Source organism: Denticeps clupeoides, chromosome 16 (assembly GCF_900700375.1).
Source record: "Denticeps clupeoides chromosome 16, fDenClu1.1, whole genome shotgun sequence".
Taxonomy (NCBI): domain Eukaryota; kingdom Metazoa; phylum Chordata; class Actinopteri; order Clupeiformes; family Denticipitidae; genus Denticeps; species Denticeps clupeoides.
The window spans coordinates 6,696,166-6,709,731 of NC_041722.1; the positions used below are offsets into that span (position 1 = coordinate 6,696,166).

Below are 13,566 nucleotides of genomic sequence, written 5' to 3' on the forward strand. Positions count from 1 at the left end.
TTCATATCCTTTTGTGAACACACCTCTCGCTTTAGAAATTCTTACAATGTCGCCTGTTTTGTATTTAAACACCACATTTTTCTGCTTTGCATCGTTCACCCCGTACAATGATTTAAACACTAGCTCTTCATTTTCAGAGGACACATCAACAGGTCTCATCCTAATGCTTCGGTGCTAACTGGCATTGTATGATGGAGTCATGGAGTACGCCTATATACCTTTTAGAATTGACCGATGTCAGATATCGCCACATTCTACCCTTAATAGTCCTGTTAAAACGTTCGATGGTGCTAGCCTTTAACTCGCTACTGGTGGCAAGGTATTGACAAGGTACCTTTAGAATAGTTTCAAACGCTCTTGTCACCTCGGTTCCAGTCTTTTACTTTACTTTACTTTATTTGGCAGACGCTTTTATCCAAAGCGACTTACAATGGGAAGACACCAGCAATTCTCGTTCGATTTCTATAGAATATCAAGTATACAAACTAAGAGCCCTGATAAGGCTTAGACTTGTCATTGAAGAGCATGCTCGGAGAGTGTTGGGTGCTAGACTAAGAAAAATTATAATGTATTTATACATTTTGTATTTGTTTGTTCAATGTGTATGCATGTGTATGTGTTAAATTTGTCTGTAATATTTTTGGAATAAGAGGGTTTTCACCTTCTTCTTAAAAGTGGTGATAGTCTCGGCTACTCGTGTGGAGGAGGGCAGGTTGTTCCACCAGCCAGGGACAACAACGGAGAACAGACATGATTGGAATCGGAGACCCCGTGAAGAAGGAATTTTTAGTCTCCTTTCGTTTGCCGATCTGAGAGAGTCTTGTTTTTTAAAATACGAGGCAACGTGTATATTACTAAATACATCTATACACGTTAGCATGTATTTATAACCGTCATTTTCCTTTGAATACATAGACATGTCAACAAGGTCTGCTTGGAATTGTTTGTCTATACCGTATACCGCGACTCTATTCCTCTTGGACTTGATACGTGCGGGTTTGTGTAGCGTGTGAGCATCCTCCCCTGATAACCAGTCAGAAACCGTCTTGTTAGACAGCCTGACTCCTGTATTTTTAAACACAGCATCTTTTAACCTTGCTTTACCACCAAAGGAACCCTCGCTGTCTGGAGTATAGTAGTGTGCTTTTGAAAGGTCCGTCATGGTGGGTTGTTTCGTGAAATAATGACAAAGTCTGCATTGTCGAGGTATTGTATTGAATTATGCATTGTCGAGGTATTGTAAAAATTTCACACACATCTAAATCTCTCGCAATAAGGCATGAAACCAACATGTCAACGATGGTATAAACATTCATTATAACATTTTCACCCAGTTTAACAATACAGACATTGGTTACATAAGCACACAAAGTTATGATATGACCTATTCTAAAACTATGATTACACAACATGGTTTCTATGATCCTACATATAGACGCATGACAACACTTGTCAGCATTTACACACGTATGTACAAGATTAGACCAAACCATAGAAATTCTTCTTGCTAACATCATGTGTTTGTGCAAAAGTATGCAAGATGCCACACCAGTGCTAAAACAGTGCTAAAATGATACACTTCATCAGCAATAACGTTACACAACAATGATGTTAGTTCAGATTTAGCAAAATCTTTTGAAGGACCAAAACCCATGTCTACAGAACAGACTTCTCACCCAAACTCTTTAGCGCTTCATAAATTACATCAGCACTTTGTGAGTCAGCAAACTTCTCAGTCCTCTCGTCCAAGTATGCAGGGGTCGTCTTCTCAATCGTAGGCGAAAGCACAACTTCCCCATAACAATTATGGGTATTCTCATTTACATTTACAGCATTTATCAGATGCCCTTATCCAGAGCGACTTACAATCAGTATTACAGGGACAGTCTCCCTGGAGCAATTTTAGGGTTAAGTGTCTTGCTCAGGGACACAATGGTAGTAAGTGGGATTCGAACCCGGGTCTTCTGGTTCATAGGTGAGTGTGTTACCCACTAGGCTACTACCACCCTATTCTCCTCACAACTTAGTTTTTCAATGTTAAGTTCTTTGGACTCTTATAAGGCTTATGGTGGTATGTAACTCAGCTGAGAAGACTTTGTTAAACAGCAGTTGTTGATTTAAAAATCAAAAAATAAATCATTTTTCTATTAAAAAGATAATTAATGCTATTATTAATGGGTGGTAGTAGCCTAGGGGTAACGCACTCGCCTATGAACCAGAAGACCCGGGTTCAATGGCTTACTACCATTGTGTCCCTGAGCAAGACACTTAACCCTAACTTGCTCCAGGGGGGGACTGTACCTGTAACTACTGATTGTAAGCCGCTCTGGATAAGGGCGTCTGATAAATGCTGTAAATGTTGTAATATTGTAATTAAAAACATTTGTTCTATACCAGAGGTCCAGTTTTGGAATGAGAAAAAGACCCATGGCTACTTATATTGTTTTCATACAAACTTTTATGAATGCACAAGTACATAAAACAATCATCTTGCAAGAAAAGATTTTATTTGGGAACTGAACACACAGATAGACAGTAATAAAACCAGTAGGGCATGGATCATTAGTTCCACAGACCACAGTTACAACAGCAGGTTAAGGCCTTGCTTAAATCAACAGTACAATGGGGAGCATTAAACAGAGGAGCCTTCTGTGGGCGGTGCTGGCTTGTTGTCATCAGGCTTCATGGCAGGAAAGAGAAGAACCTCCTGAAGAAACGTGAAAAGACAAATGTTTTTTCTGGTATTTTGTAGTCTGGTATCTATATAGACTATATATACAGACGTGAAACAAAATTAGGACGCCCCATGAAAGGGGTGTATATTTACCCCCTTTTATATTTTAAAACATATTTGAACATGGATATTAAATATTAAATTTAATGATACTCAGGGATGCAAATAATATAACTAAACAATTAAAAAAGGAGAAAAGCATTTTTTACATTCTGTAAAATGTAATTTAAAAAGAATGCAATTTCTGGTGAGGAATAACTTAGAACACACCCACAGAGTGAGAGCCATGGTGAGATTTCATTGTTCATTATTGGCATTGGAAATGAATAGCACTGAACTTACCAGCCAAAGAGGGCAACACTAATCATTACGGGGCAGGGTGCCCCAACTTCTCTCACATGACTGTATATATACACACACTATATATGTTTGTGATAAGTCAGTGTTGTTACTTTTAGGCCTGATTACTCTCAAGACCAGTTTTTTTTTTTATAATGACATCCAATACCACCAAAATCTATTTTAAAATTCTATAGTTCTTTCCAGAAATCGCGACCTTACGGCAAGCATCTTTCTCCATAGTTGGCTTTACCTTGATGTTGTTGGAGTCTGTGAGAAACATGGCGACACGATCAATGCCCATTCCCCATCCTGCTGTGGGTGGCAGGCCGTACTCCAGGGCATTACAGAATGTCTCATCAATGAACATAGCCTCATCATCACCCTCCGCCTTTGCCTGTATCACACACACACTCCATTGTCTTACTTGGATTCTCACAACTGTCTATATTTTCAAAACCAGTGCATTGAGCATTAAATATTACACTCCTAATAGTTTAAAACTAACAAAAAGCTTAAGAATTCTCACTTTAGCTTGCTGCTCAAAGAGCTCCCTCTGTCTAATAGGGTCATTTAACTCCGTGTAGGCATTGCAGATCTCTTTCTTCATCACAAAGAGCTCAAAGCGCTCAGTTAACCCCTTCTGTGATCTATGCCTGGAGAGAACGAGAGGGAAGAGGAAGATGAAACCGCCAGGCATCGCAGCTGGAATATCCACAACAGTCTTACTTCAGAGCTTCTCTGCTGAAGACAAGGGTAACTGTCTGGGTAAATTCAGCAGTATGGGGTACAAATCACTGGGAGAGACTTCAGAATTTGCTAACAAAAAAGGCTGTGCAAGGCTTAAGGAGACCCAGCACATTTCAACAGAAATTTAGAAGAACACAAAAAACTGCATACCACTTGGCAAGGGGACTCATAATTTGTGGATGGTCGCAAATGAATGTGGGATTTATGCATGTTACTTCCAGGAAGTCTCCCACCAACTGCAAAACAAAAAGAAGAGCAGGGCTCACACATTGTATTAACCTGTATTGGTAATGTTAATGAAATCAACACAGTGCCAAAATAAAAAGATAATATAATCACCTTATCAAGGAGCCGGGCGGTGGTTCTAGGAGGAGAGCACTCCACTCCTTTCTGGGCACACAGCTCATCAAAGAACTTGCGTGTCTCTAGAGGGGTGATTAAAAAAAAAATGCCCATGCACACTTAATAATCTGATAGATAATATTCTGATTACTCCAATCATGTAAAAGTCATAACCTAAATCAATCAAGATTGATTGATTTAGCTCCTTACCATTACTGTCGTATGTGTCTGGTGCTGGGAACTTCACACCCATTACCTTCTCCAGATCATGAACCATGCTGATCCTTCTGAATGGAGGAGTGAAATCAATCTCGTAAGCCTGCCCCTCTGGACCATCAGGATGGTACGTGACCTTATAACCTCCAGTAATGTGTTTCACCATTCCTGAGGAATAATAGTATGAAGGCTAAATAAACAGACAAAGCCTAACCTAGGCTTAGTGTCAATCAATGAAGTACTAATGAAGATAAAAGCACTAGATGGAGTTTCCTAATAATAAACGTGAAAGACTGGTCAGGTGGTCATGGTGTTCTACAATGTCTCTAGATTTGGTATAGTCATTCTGGTCTTCCCAAGCTTCTATTGTGACAGAATAATACAAAAGACTGAATAAATGTGAAAAGCTAAATGACAATGACAGTCATTTTAACATTAACACCTGAAAAATGTACTGATTAAAAAAAAAAAAAAGTGGCTGCCCTTTTATGACATTCCTACACTCTACATGGCCCTACTGGACAAGCTAGTGAACAGGTTTGGGGGGGTGAATCTACCCCTGTGCACTGACCTGAGAGCAGTTCCTCTGTGATCTCAATCAGATCATTGTAGTCAGCATAGGCCATGTAAAACTCACAAGTGGTGAACTCAGGGTTGTGAGTCATGTCAATGCCTTCGTTTCGAAATTGCCGGCCAATCTCGTAGACACGGTCAATGCCTCCCACTACCAACATCTACATAGAAAGGAAAAAAGGCAGATTCTTGTGCATCACTGAAACCCGTTAATCTGATTATCCAGGTAAAAAAAAAAAATTGTAGACCTTCACCTTATGGTACAACTCTGGTGCGATTCTCATGTAAAGGTTCATGTCCAGCTCATTGTGATACGTGACAAAAGGGCGTGCAACTGCACCACCAGGGATGAGGTTCATCATAGGAGTCTCAATCTAATAATGTACACAACATTTGGAAAAAATAAATGATTCAATATTAAAAATAATTAATAATACAGAAGTGTTGACCTCATTTTGAGAGCTCACCTCCAAAAAGCCAAGCTGATCCAGGAAGCTACGCATGTAGGTAATGATCTTGGCTCGTGTTACAAACTTCTGCCTCACAAAGTCATTCAGAATCAAGTCCAGGTAGCGCTGGCGGAACCGTGTTTCCTTGGGACACAAATATAGAAATATTTTTGCTAATTTTTTATTAAGTAAATAAATGATCCGTTACAAACTTGATGTTTCTTTCTTAAAATGTTCAACTCTTCAAAAAGGCACCCACCTTGTCCTTAAGGCCAAAATGGAGGTGAGGAAGCATGTGCAGACAGGGGGACAGAAGAGTCATCTCCATGGGGATGATGCTCAGCTCTCCTTTCTTTGTCTTTCCTGGGTTGCCCCGGACACCAATGATATCTCCCCGCCTCAGTTTATTGTTGATGTGAACAAAGTCTTCTTCAGACTTATAATTCCTGTTTGGAATTTAAAAAGGTGGTAAAATATAATGGGAAATGACAATGGTAAAACTGGAATGTAGAATTGTAATGTAACATAGCAATATAAATACTGTGCAAATGCAGCAGAACCAAAACTAACTTTGAGTTTGCCATGACCTGCAACTTCACTCCTTCCCCTCGCAGGTCATAAAACAGAAGCTTGGCACCGGAGGCCCTCTTGGCGTGAATGCGGCCTGCAATGTAAATCATTCTGTTAGACAACATCCATCCATCCATCCAGGTCATAAAGCACGTCTGTGCACAAAACAGCGCCTCACCAGCCACATTGAGGAGGACATCGCTTAGGTGATCCCCTGGCTGTAGATGGCTATATCGCTCAAGAAAATCTGTAAGGGACACATCTACGTTGAACTTGTGAGGGTAGGGGTCTTCTGCTGATCCTTTCAGGGCCTGGATGGCCTGAGTGCGGATCTTGTAATATTGCTGTGAAGAAAGGGATCAAATAAATAAATAAAACTGTACTGCTTTTATGCCACCAGTCTCTCATATAGTCAATGAACTGAACAATTGTTGGTATAAACCTGCACTCATTAGTTAAATATGTAATTTATATAAAACATAATTACTTCTATATGATATGGATTTTCACCATGGTGCCATAAAAAAAAAAAAAAGCTATACTTGAAGTTGCACAGAGGGACTTGCCTCGTGTTTTGCTGCATTGATTTTGTGTTATCTAGAGGAGGGAACATCAGACTATATGCCATTTTTCACTCTCCTACTGCGGAAAAGTGCACCTATATTTCGACCAGTTTTACGTGTCTGTCCCAAATGATAGTAAAGTCCTTGCATTTCTTTACCAGTAATGCCATATATACCTGTGTACTTTTCAATTTACAACCATATAAAAACCATTTTTTGTCGCAAAATACTAAACAGAAATATGAATCAAGTGATCTGTATTTCTATTTTTTTCCCCAATTAAATAATCTCACAATGTGAAATTTTCATGTCAGGGGACCTAACCTGTCTATGGTCCTGCAGTGGCTAGAAATGGTGATAGGTTTAAAGAGTGCTTTGGCCATTCTGCTTCACCATTTAGAGAGCAACAGCTCAGATGGTCAATCTGGAATTTGTCCCCTTATGTCATCATAAGGGGAAAGGTTACCTCCCATTTCTCATGCTTTTTTCTGCCCAGACAATTTCCAAACCCTCCCTTGAAAAAGTAGCTTCATTGTTAGTCATGGCTTCTAAACGTGTGAAGCATTGCTTGGTTATTGGATTTTATTTTTTTTTTTAGTTCCATCATACGAGACTCTGAAGGACCGGTGGGTTCATGCAGTTATATAAAAGCAAAAATGTTTCTGAGCATCAGTACAATATTGTATCATTGTTCTTGTAATATTGTACACTATTATATCTCCATCTGAAGACTTTTGCTTGTAGGAGATCATTCATTACATTACAAAATTCAGAGAGACCAACTCCCAGTTTATCAAGTACTCTACATACAGTTTGCCAAATAGTGACCACTTTCACTTTAATATTATTTGTGTGTTATACACTTCAGCTAGTCCGTTCAACTTTAAAATTACTATTAGGAAGATGAAAAAACTTTAGTTAGCACAACTTTTGCACAGTACTGTAGGTAAAGAAACTGACTATTGATTAGAAACTTTCTCAATTTACATGGACAGTCAGCATCATGACTAAAACCATGCATGTGAGGCTTACAATACAACTTTATATTATCATTGTGGATTCATTAATGGTAGTGGTCAAAGATTTCACAATTTGTGTAAATCCTTCACACTTAAAAATATATAAAAGGGATAATTCATTCATTTATCCATAAAGGTTCTCATTCATCCAGGTCATGGTTCTCAAAAAAGGTTACTTCACTGGCAACTGGATTTTTTCAAGTCAGACTTCAGACAGCCCTCTGGAATGGAAGGGCGAAATGTTGTCAAGGATCTAGGGCTAAAACGATTATTCGAGTAACTCGAATGATTCGATTCCAAAAAATGTCAGATGAAAATTCTTTGCCTCGAGGCTTCGTTTAATTCATCACCAAAGTTCATTGCTAACTAACATTAGCACTTCTTAGAACGTACATTATTTGTAATTAGTTGATAATGATATACACAAGCCAGAACAATTGTATTTTGACTGAATTTAGAGACATTACAGGACAGACCAAGAAATCAAATAAGATAAATGAATTTTTTCACATACATTGGGGTCTAGGGTCTCCTCATCAGCCCCAAAGAGGATCTGCTCTGGCTTGTCATTGGTCTCCTTCTGCTCCACCTGTACTTTTGTCTTGGCTTCCTTCTCCGCTGCCTTTTTCTCAGCTTTCATGCGTCTTTTCAGCTCACTGTGTAAACAGAGGACAAAACACAAAGCCAATAAAAACCATAAAATGGCGGAAAGAAAAAGCCTACGGGGTGTTGAAAATGAGGCATAAACACTGCGGCAAAAGGTTGGTTGTTTTTCTCATTAGACGGAAAAGCCACCAACCTTCTGCCACCTTGCCAGCGATTTCCCTGAATTAGCGCAGGAACAGATGCTGGGATAGGCCGAGCAAATTTCAACCTCTGGGCCCTGACCCCAAGGGCGTGGCACACCTGCCGCCTCGCAAGATGTACCAAGGTAAACATGGTGAGAGGGGCGGAGCTATAATTACATCAGCCAGACCTGAGAAGACATACACAGCACAGCTATCTAGACTTCTCTAGAATCACAAACATCCACAGATGGCAGCTTCAAGTATTGGCATGGGGGGAAATGCATTCGTTACTTTATTTTAACCAAAAAAAAAAAAAAAAAAAGTGTCAAACTTCCAGTGCCGGGACACCCTATTCCCCCTTAAAACATGATATAATACAACATATATATCCTTGGTATGTTACGTAATATTCCTATTTCCGAAACATCCTTAAGCTGGTTCATGTATACTGCTGCTTACTAAAAGTGCTAAGACACCAAGACTCTGAGATCAAATCAAACACACGTTCCATCTAGGCCGGGGAGGGGGGATTGTGGGAAATGTAGTTCTCTTCACATGATTGAAAGAAACCAGCCACGTTTTGGACCCTCTCACTGCTGCTACAGTCTCCACGTAAACAAAGATGGGCTGGGGGGGGGGGGAAACAAGCGACAAACACCGCTGTCACAAATGTGAGCGCCTGCGCGGGTATTCGGTCGTTACGGAGAGCCACACTTTCCCGTCATGCCCGCAACTGATGTAACCGCACGTAACGCCGCATGGCAGCACGGCGACCTCTTCAGAACCGCGCTGCCGAGACCCCTCGCCCACGCGTTACAGGCCTGCGTGGCGGAAACCGCGAAACAACTCAGACCGCTAACTGCTCTGCACGCCGCACACTTACTTTTTGCTGAGTTTGTCTCCATCCACAACCACTCCGTCCGCCATCTTCGTCAAGCCGCCGACGATGAAAAGCGACTCACCGCGCAATGCATTGTACAGCGGACTGTCATCCAATCGCAGTAGTCCTTATGCGCATGCGCAAGATAGTTACATGCCCGATATAAACGCACAAATGTAATCTGTAAAGATGGTCATTCTAAAAATAATTTGATCCTGTGCTTTGTTCCATATCTGGTCTTTTACGACTTTCTCATTGATTTCATAAGCTGCGTGCTTAATATTGGCATCTATTGGATTTGTAAGAGTCGACATTACTTAAAATGTACAAATTGTATCGATTAAAAACTGATCTGCTGGTGAAGGTCTTATAACAGAATTGTGAAATGTTTATTTGGAATGATTTTATTTAACATTTCCGATGTTATTTCAGGATAAGTTATTATTTCATTTATATAAACAGCTTCAATTCTAGTTTCCATTTTACCTGGAGTGGGCCAATCGTTTTAAGATTATTCGTGTGTCTTACAAAATTACCACTAGATGGCGCAGTGCATGCATTAATGTTAAAGTGAAGACATCATGGCCAACAAAAAACAGGGTAATGGAACTACGTTAGAATCTATTTTATTGGTTGATAGCAGAAGGTTTACAGAAATATAACAGTATGCTTATTGAAATGCCCCAGCGAAGCAAGAGTATTTTATGTAATTAACAAGTTGTTCATATTAGCTAAAAACAGGCAATATGAACTCTTCTCAGTGTTAACAGCAATGAAACCAAGAGGTCTGTATAAATAAAAACGGTCACATCAAACAAGGTGGATACTCAGTTAAAAATCTGCAAATGAAATAAACAGGAAGAAACTGAGACAAACTGAAAAAAAAAAAAAAACAATTCTCTCTCTCTCTCTCTATGTATATATATATAGAGAGAGAGAGAGAGGGGGGGGGGGGGGAAATCAACAGTGTGTTTTTTGCCAGTGACTCTTAAAAAATGAATGAATATAAATTCTGGGGGAATTTTTTTTTAATTAAATGAATAAACTCAAAGTCATGACAGAAAGTCACAGAGAACTGCTGTATACACAGTGCTGTATACACAGTGAATGAGGCATCAATGGCATAAAGTAGTATTCCAAATAAATACAAAGTTTATCAAGGCACAAATACTTTCTAACATTTACTGTGAAAACCCTGTGAAATAACTGCCATCTTTTGAATGGGTTATGAATGAGATTATTCTAAAAAGAAGGAGGAGGAGCAGAAAGAAAACAAGACCCAAAATCTCAGTATTTTGAATACTCCATCTCACAAAAACATTCATGGGTAACATTACAAAACTGGTTTTAAATGAACCTATAACATAATTACAGATATATTTATATATACTGTCATCAAAACACAATATACACTGATTTTAAACAATGTATAAAGAATGCATTCATGTTTTTAATTGGTCCAGTTAGAGGTGGAAATAGCAGCAAATGATACCATTTACAAGGTAATTCACAAGTTCACGTTTTCAGACATCAAACTGGCTTCATAGTTGCCATGACTTCCTCAGAGTTCAGCTGTTTTTGAAACTGTGAGCATATTAAACAATTTTCTGTATCAAGATCAGACTACTATTTAAATATGGGATGTTAAAAATGGTACAAATAAAATGAACCAGGTCTGGCCAAAGAGTTGTGGTGCGGGAGTTTATACTGGACAGACCTTGAAGGGCTACGTCCCTCCGGGAATCGAGTCTGACGCCGCCTTCTACACAATCGGCAAAAATGTGTAGTAGAAACTATAGAATCCTTAGTAGCAGATAGATACATGGCTTTAGTGCTAAAGAAAAAAAAATCTTTTGTAATAAACAACTGATACAAGATCCATATATTAATAAATTAGATATCTTTTTTTTCTGAAAAGACAATATTAGCCAAACTAATGTATACAAAAATATGATTAAATATTTGTAAAATGTTCACATAAATATTCATAACAAAATAGAATTGTAAGCATCATTATTTCACAGCGGTGAAGTCCAGCCACAGACAAAGATTTCTCTTGTAGTTCGTCCTTCACCAACACGTCCTCAGACTTTTAAAGGGACACTGCTCACGCCCTATAACTTCAAACACTTCCGAGGTCAGACGCTAAATAACAGGCCAGCTAGCAGGCTAAATCAAACAGGAACAGCACAAAAGCAAACTTGAACATGAGACACAGACAACTGATAGTAGTCCTCACCATGGCCACCAAGGCCCTGGAAACGATTACAATCTATACTGCCACAATAAACCACGCAGATGTCTTTATCCTTCCAACATATCTCCATCATATCACATGACGCAAAACCTCTCAGACTCGTTTGGTGGCTTTACCTTCATACCAGATGCTGAGACTCCACACACCAACACACCCACCTTCGTGTTCAAAAAGTAACAACAACTGCCTGTCTCACTACGAACCAACATGTGCTACTTACACCCACTTAAAGCCATATAACTGGCCGCTGTGGGGAGGAAAACAAGGAAACAGGACTAGACCCCGACTGGTCCTCTCATGGTTCTTTAGAAAACAATGCATGAATTGTATTTTTAACAGTATACTGAATCCTTATTTACAACTTTTACGGTAATGAAATGCACGGTGGACAGCTTTACTCATTGAGCAAGTAGCACCTTGGCAAGATAAACCAAATATAAATAAATGGGTCACCGGCTTTTTGCAACACGTATGACTCTTCCAAACTCTCCTTGGTGGTTGAAGGAGCTTTCAAAATAAAAGTCCTTTCTCATTTGTTAATAAAATTAATTTGTCCAAACACACGTGCCAGACGTGACATGATACCAAGGAGGCAGGGTTTCGGCAACTCTACGACTAATAAATACAAATAGCATTATACTCATTCACAAGCAGAAAAAGTCATATTTTGAGGCATAAATTATTAAAATACACAAGTAAACATCTTTTTTTTTTCTAATTCAGAATGTTAAGGAAGGCTAATTAAAACAACTGTACATTTGTAGAAAGCTTGGATTCTTTTCCTTGTATCCAATATATCATGTTGGAAAAAGTATTGTTGTAGAATCTATGCTGTTAAAAGGAATGGGTAAACAGAACAAATGACAATGCTTTTGGGTGTAAGATAAGAAAAGTCTCAATAACTGAAATGAAAGAGGGGACAGCAAAATGTAGACAGATGTATATATAAAAAGATGAAAACACGCATATCTGGAGGCCATTGTAAGAAATAACTGGTCACAGTGGAGAGAATCATAAAGTGCTGAAGGAACATCAATACACATTACAAATGTTTCTCTTCTGAATTTGTACACTTTCTATAATTTACCTAAAATAAAGATATTTTATGTCATTTTTTTGTTAATCCACAAAATTACATTACAACCTCACCAGTGCACACAGTCCTGTCACATAGGTGCAACCTTGAATCAACCACAGGCCTGTACTGCCGAGTGAGAATTGATCGCCTTTCACATTCCACGTGATGATATGTTCCACTCACAGTCAGAGTCGCTCAATTTATACCACCATTGTCCAAACAGAAACAGCAGAGCTTTTCATTTTGGTTATTGACTGTAAGATACCGAGATATCTTGAAGCTGTATTTTGGTAACCGGATCCACAAGCCCGTCCGGAGGTGCAGTGGGAGGTGGACATATCTTCTAAGCCACCAGCTGGACCTTCATAAACTGGTTCCTGTGGAGCAAACACATGAGTCAGAATGATTCTACACAACATTATGACCTTGTGAAGAAAATCATTGAATTATCTTGTTAGAATGGTCATATACATTAGGCAGCAAGTGAACAATGTGAGTTATATTTGATTAAAGATTTTAAAATGACCATCAAGTTCTTCTGGAGGTGTTCTGTCATTCATCTTAATAGGACTGGGAGAGACTGTTGCCTTGCTCCTGTAGGCTCACAAGGAGGTCATCAATCTTCTCCATATTTTGGGAGGTGGTCATGGTGTTCTGCATGCTGCTAGACTCAGGCATGGTCTGAGTGAGCAGGGATTGGATCTGGCTGTCCGCCTCCCTCTGGTCCTGTCCTGACTGGCTAATGGCAATGATCTGGTCAGACAGTGTGGTTCCAGGAGAGTTCATCAGCCCACTACAGTCTGCAAGGCAAGAGAAGCAAATCAAACAACTTAGAACATCAAAAACAACTCTGCAATCCTATGAATGAATGAATAATTTTAAAACACACTTGTGGCTGGCAAACAATTGGCAAAAATGTGGTCCTCAAAATAAGTATCACACAGAATCGTAATTATTTTCAGTACTAAATATTCAGTATTTTATTACAAACATCAACAGATTCTCAGC

General features: G+C 39.2%; 2 protein-coding genes across 8 annotated transcripts in view; both read right to left on the bottom strand.

Annotated features, from left to right (window-relative positions):
* Positions 1–2,485: 2,485 nt before the first annotated feature.
* kars1 (lysyl-tRNA synthetase 1) lies at positions 2,486–9,339 on the bottom strand. Of its 2 annotated transcripts, XM_028956705.1 has the most exons (15): positions 9,227–9,331; positions 8,355–8,531; positions 8,070–8,211; positions 6,152–6,317; positions 5,974–6,067; positions 5,663–5,849; positions 5,422–5,547; positions 5,209–5,328; positions 4,953–5,115; positions 4,376–4,549; positions 4,163–4,248; positions 3,974–4,059; positions 3,603–3,729; positions 3,327–3,470; positions 2,486–2,707 (listed from the first exon to the last, which is right to left on the bottom strand). In XM_028956705.1, exons 2-15 carry the CDS (start codon positions 8,492–8,494, stop codon positions 2,633–2,635), a joined length of 1,830 nt encoding a protein of 609 aa, XP_028812538.1. In that variant the 5' UTR covers positions 8,495–8,531; positions 9,227–9,331; the 3' UTR covers positions 2,486–2,632. The 2 variants fall into 2 exon arrangements, with proteins under 2 accessions (XP_028812538.1, XP_028812539.1); XM_028956706.1 differs by lacking the exon at positions 8,355–8,531 and having other exon boundaries at positions 9,227–9,339.
* Positions 9,340–10,521: 1,182 nt separating this feature from the next.
* The window catches only part of nfat5b (nuclear factor of activated T cells 5b), a 40,668-nt gene continuing 37,623 nt past the window's right edge, over positions 10,522–13,566 (bottom strand). For all 6 annotated transcript variants that reach the window (XM_028956118.1, XM_028956119.1, XM_028956122.1 and 3 more), the window contains exons 13-14: positions 13,085–13,358; positions 10,522–12,935 (exon numbers count right to left, since the gene is read on the bottom strand). In XM_028956118.1, the coding sequence (XP_028811951.1) occupies positions 13,120–13,358 (239 nt within the window). In that variant the 3' untranslated portion in view covers positions 10,522–12,935; positions 13,085–13,119. The remainder of the gene's footprint in view (positions 12,936–13,084; positions 13,359–13,566) is intronic.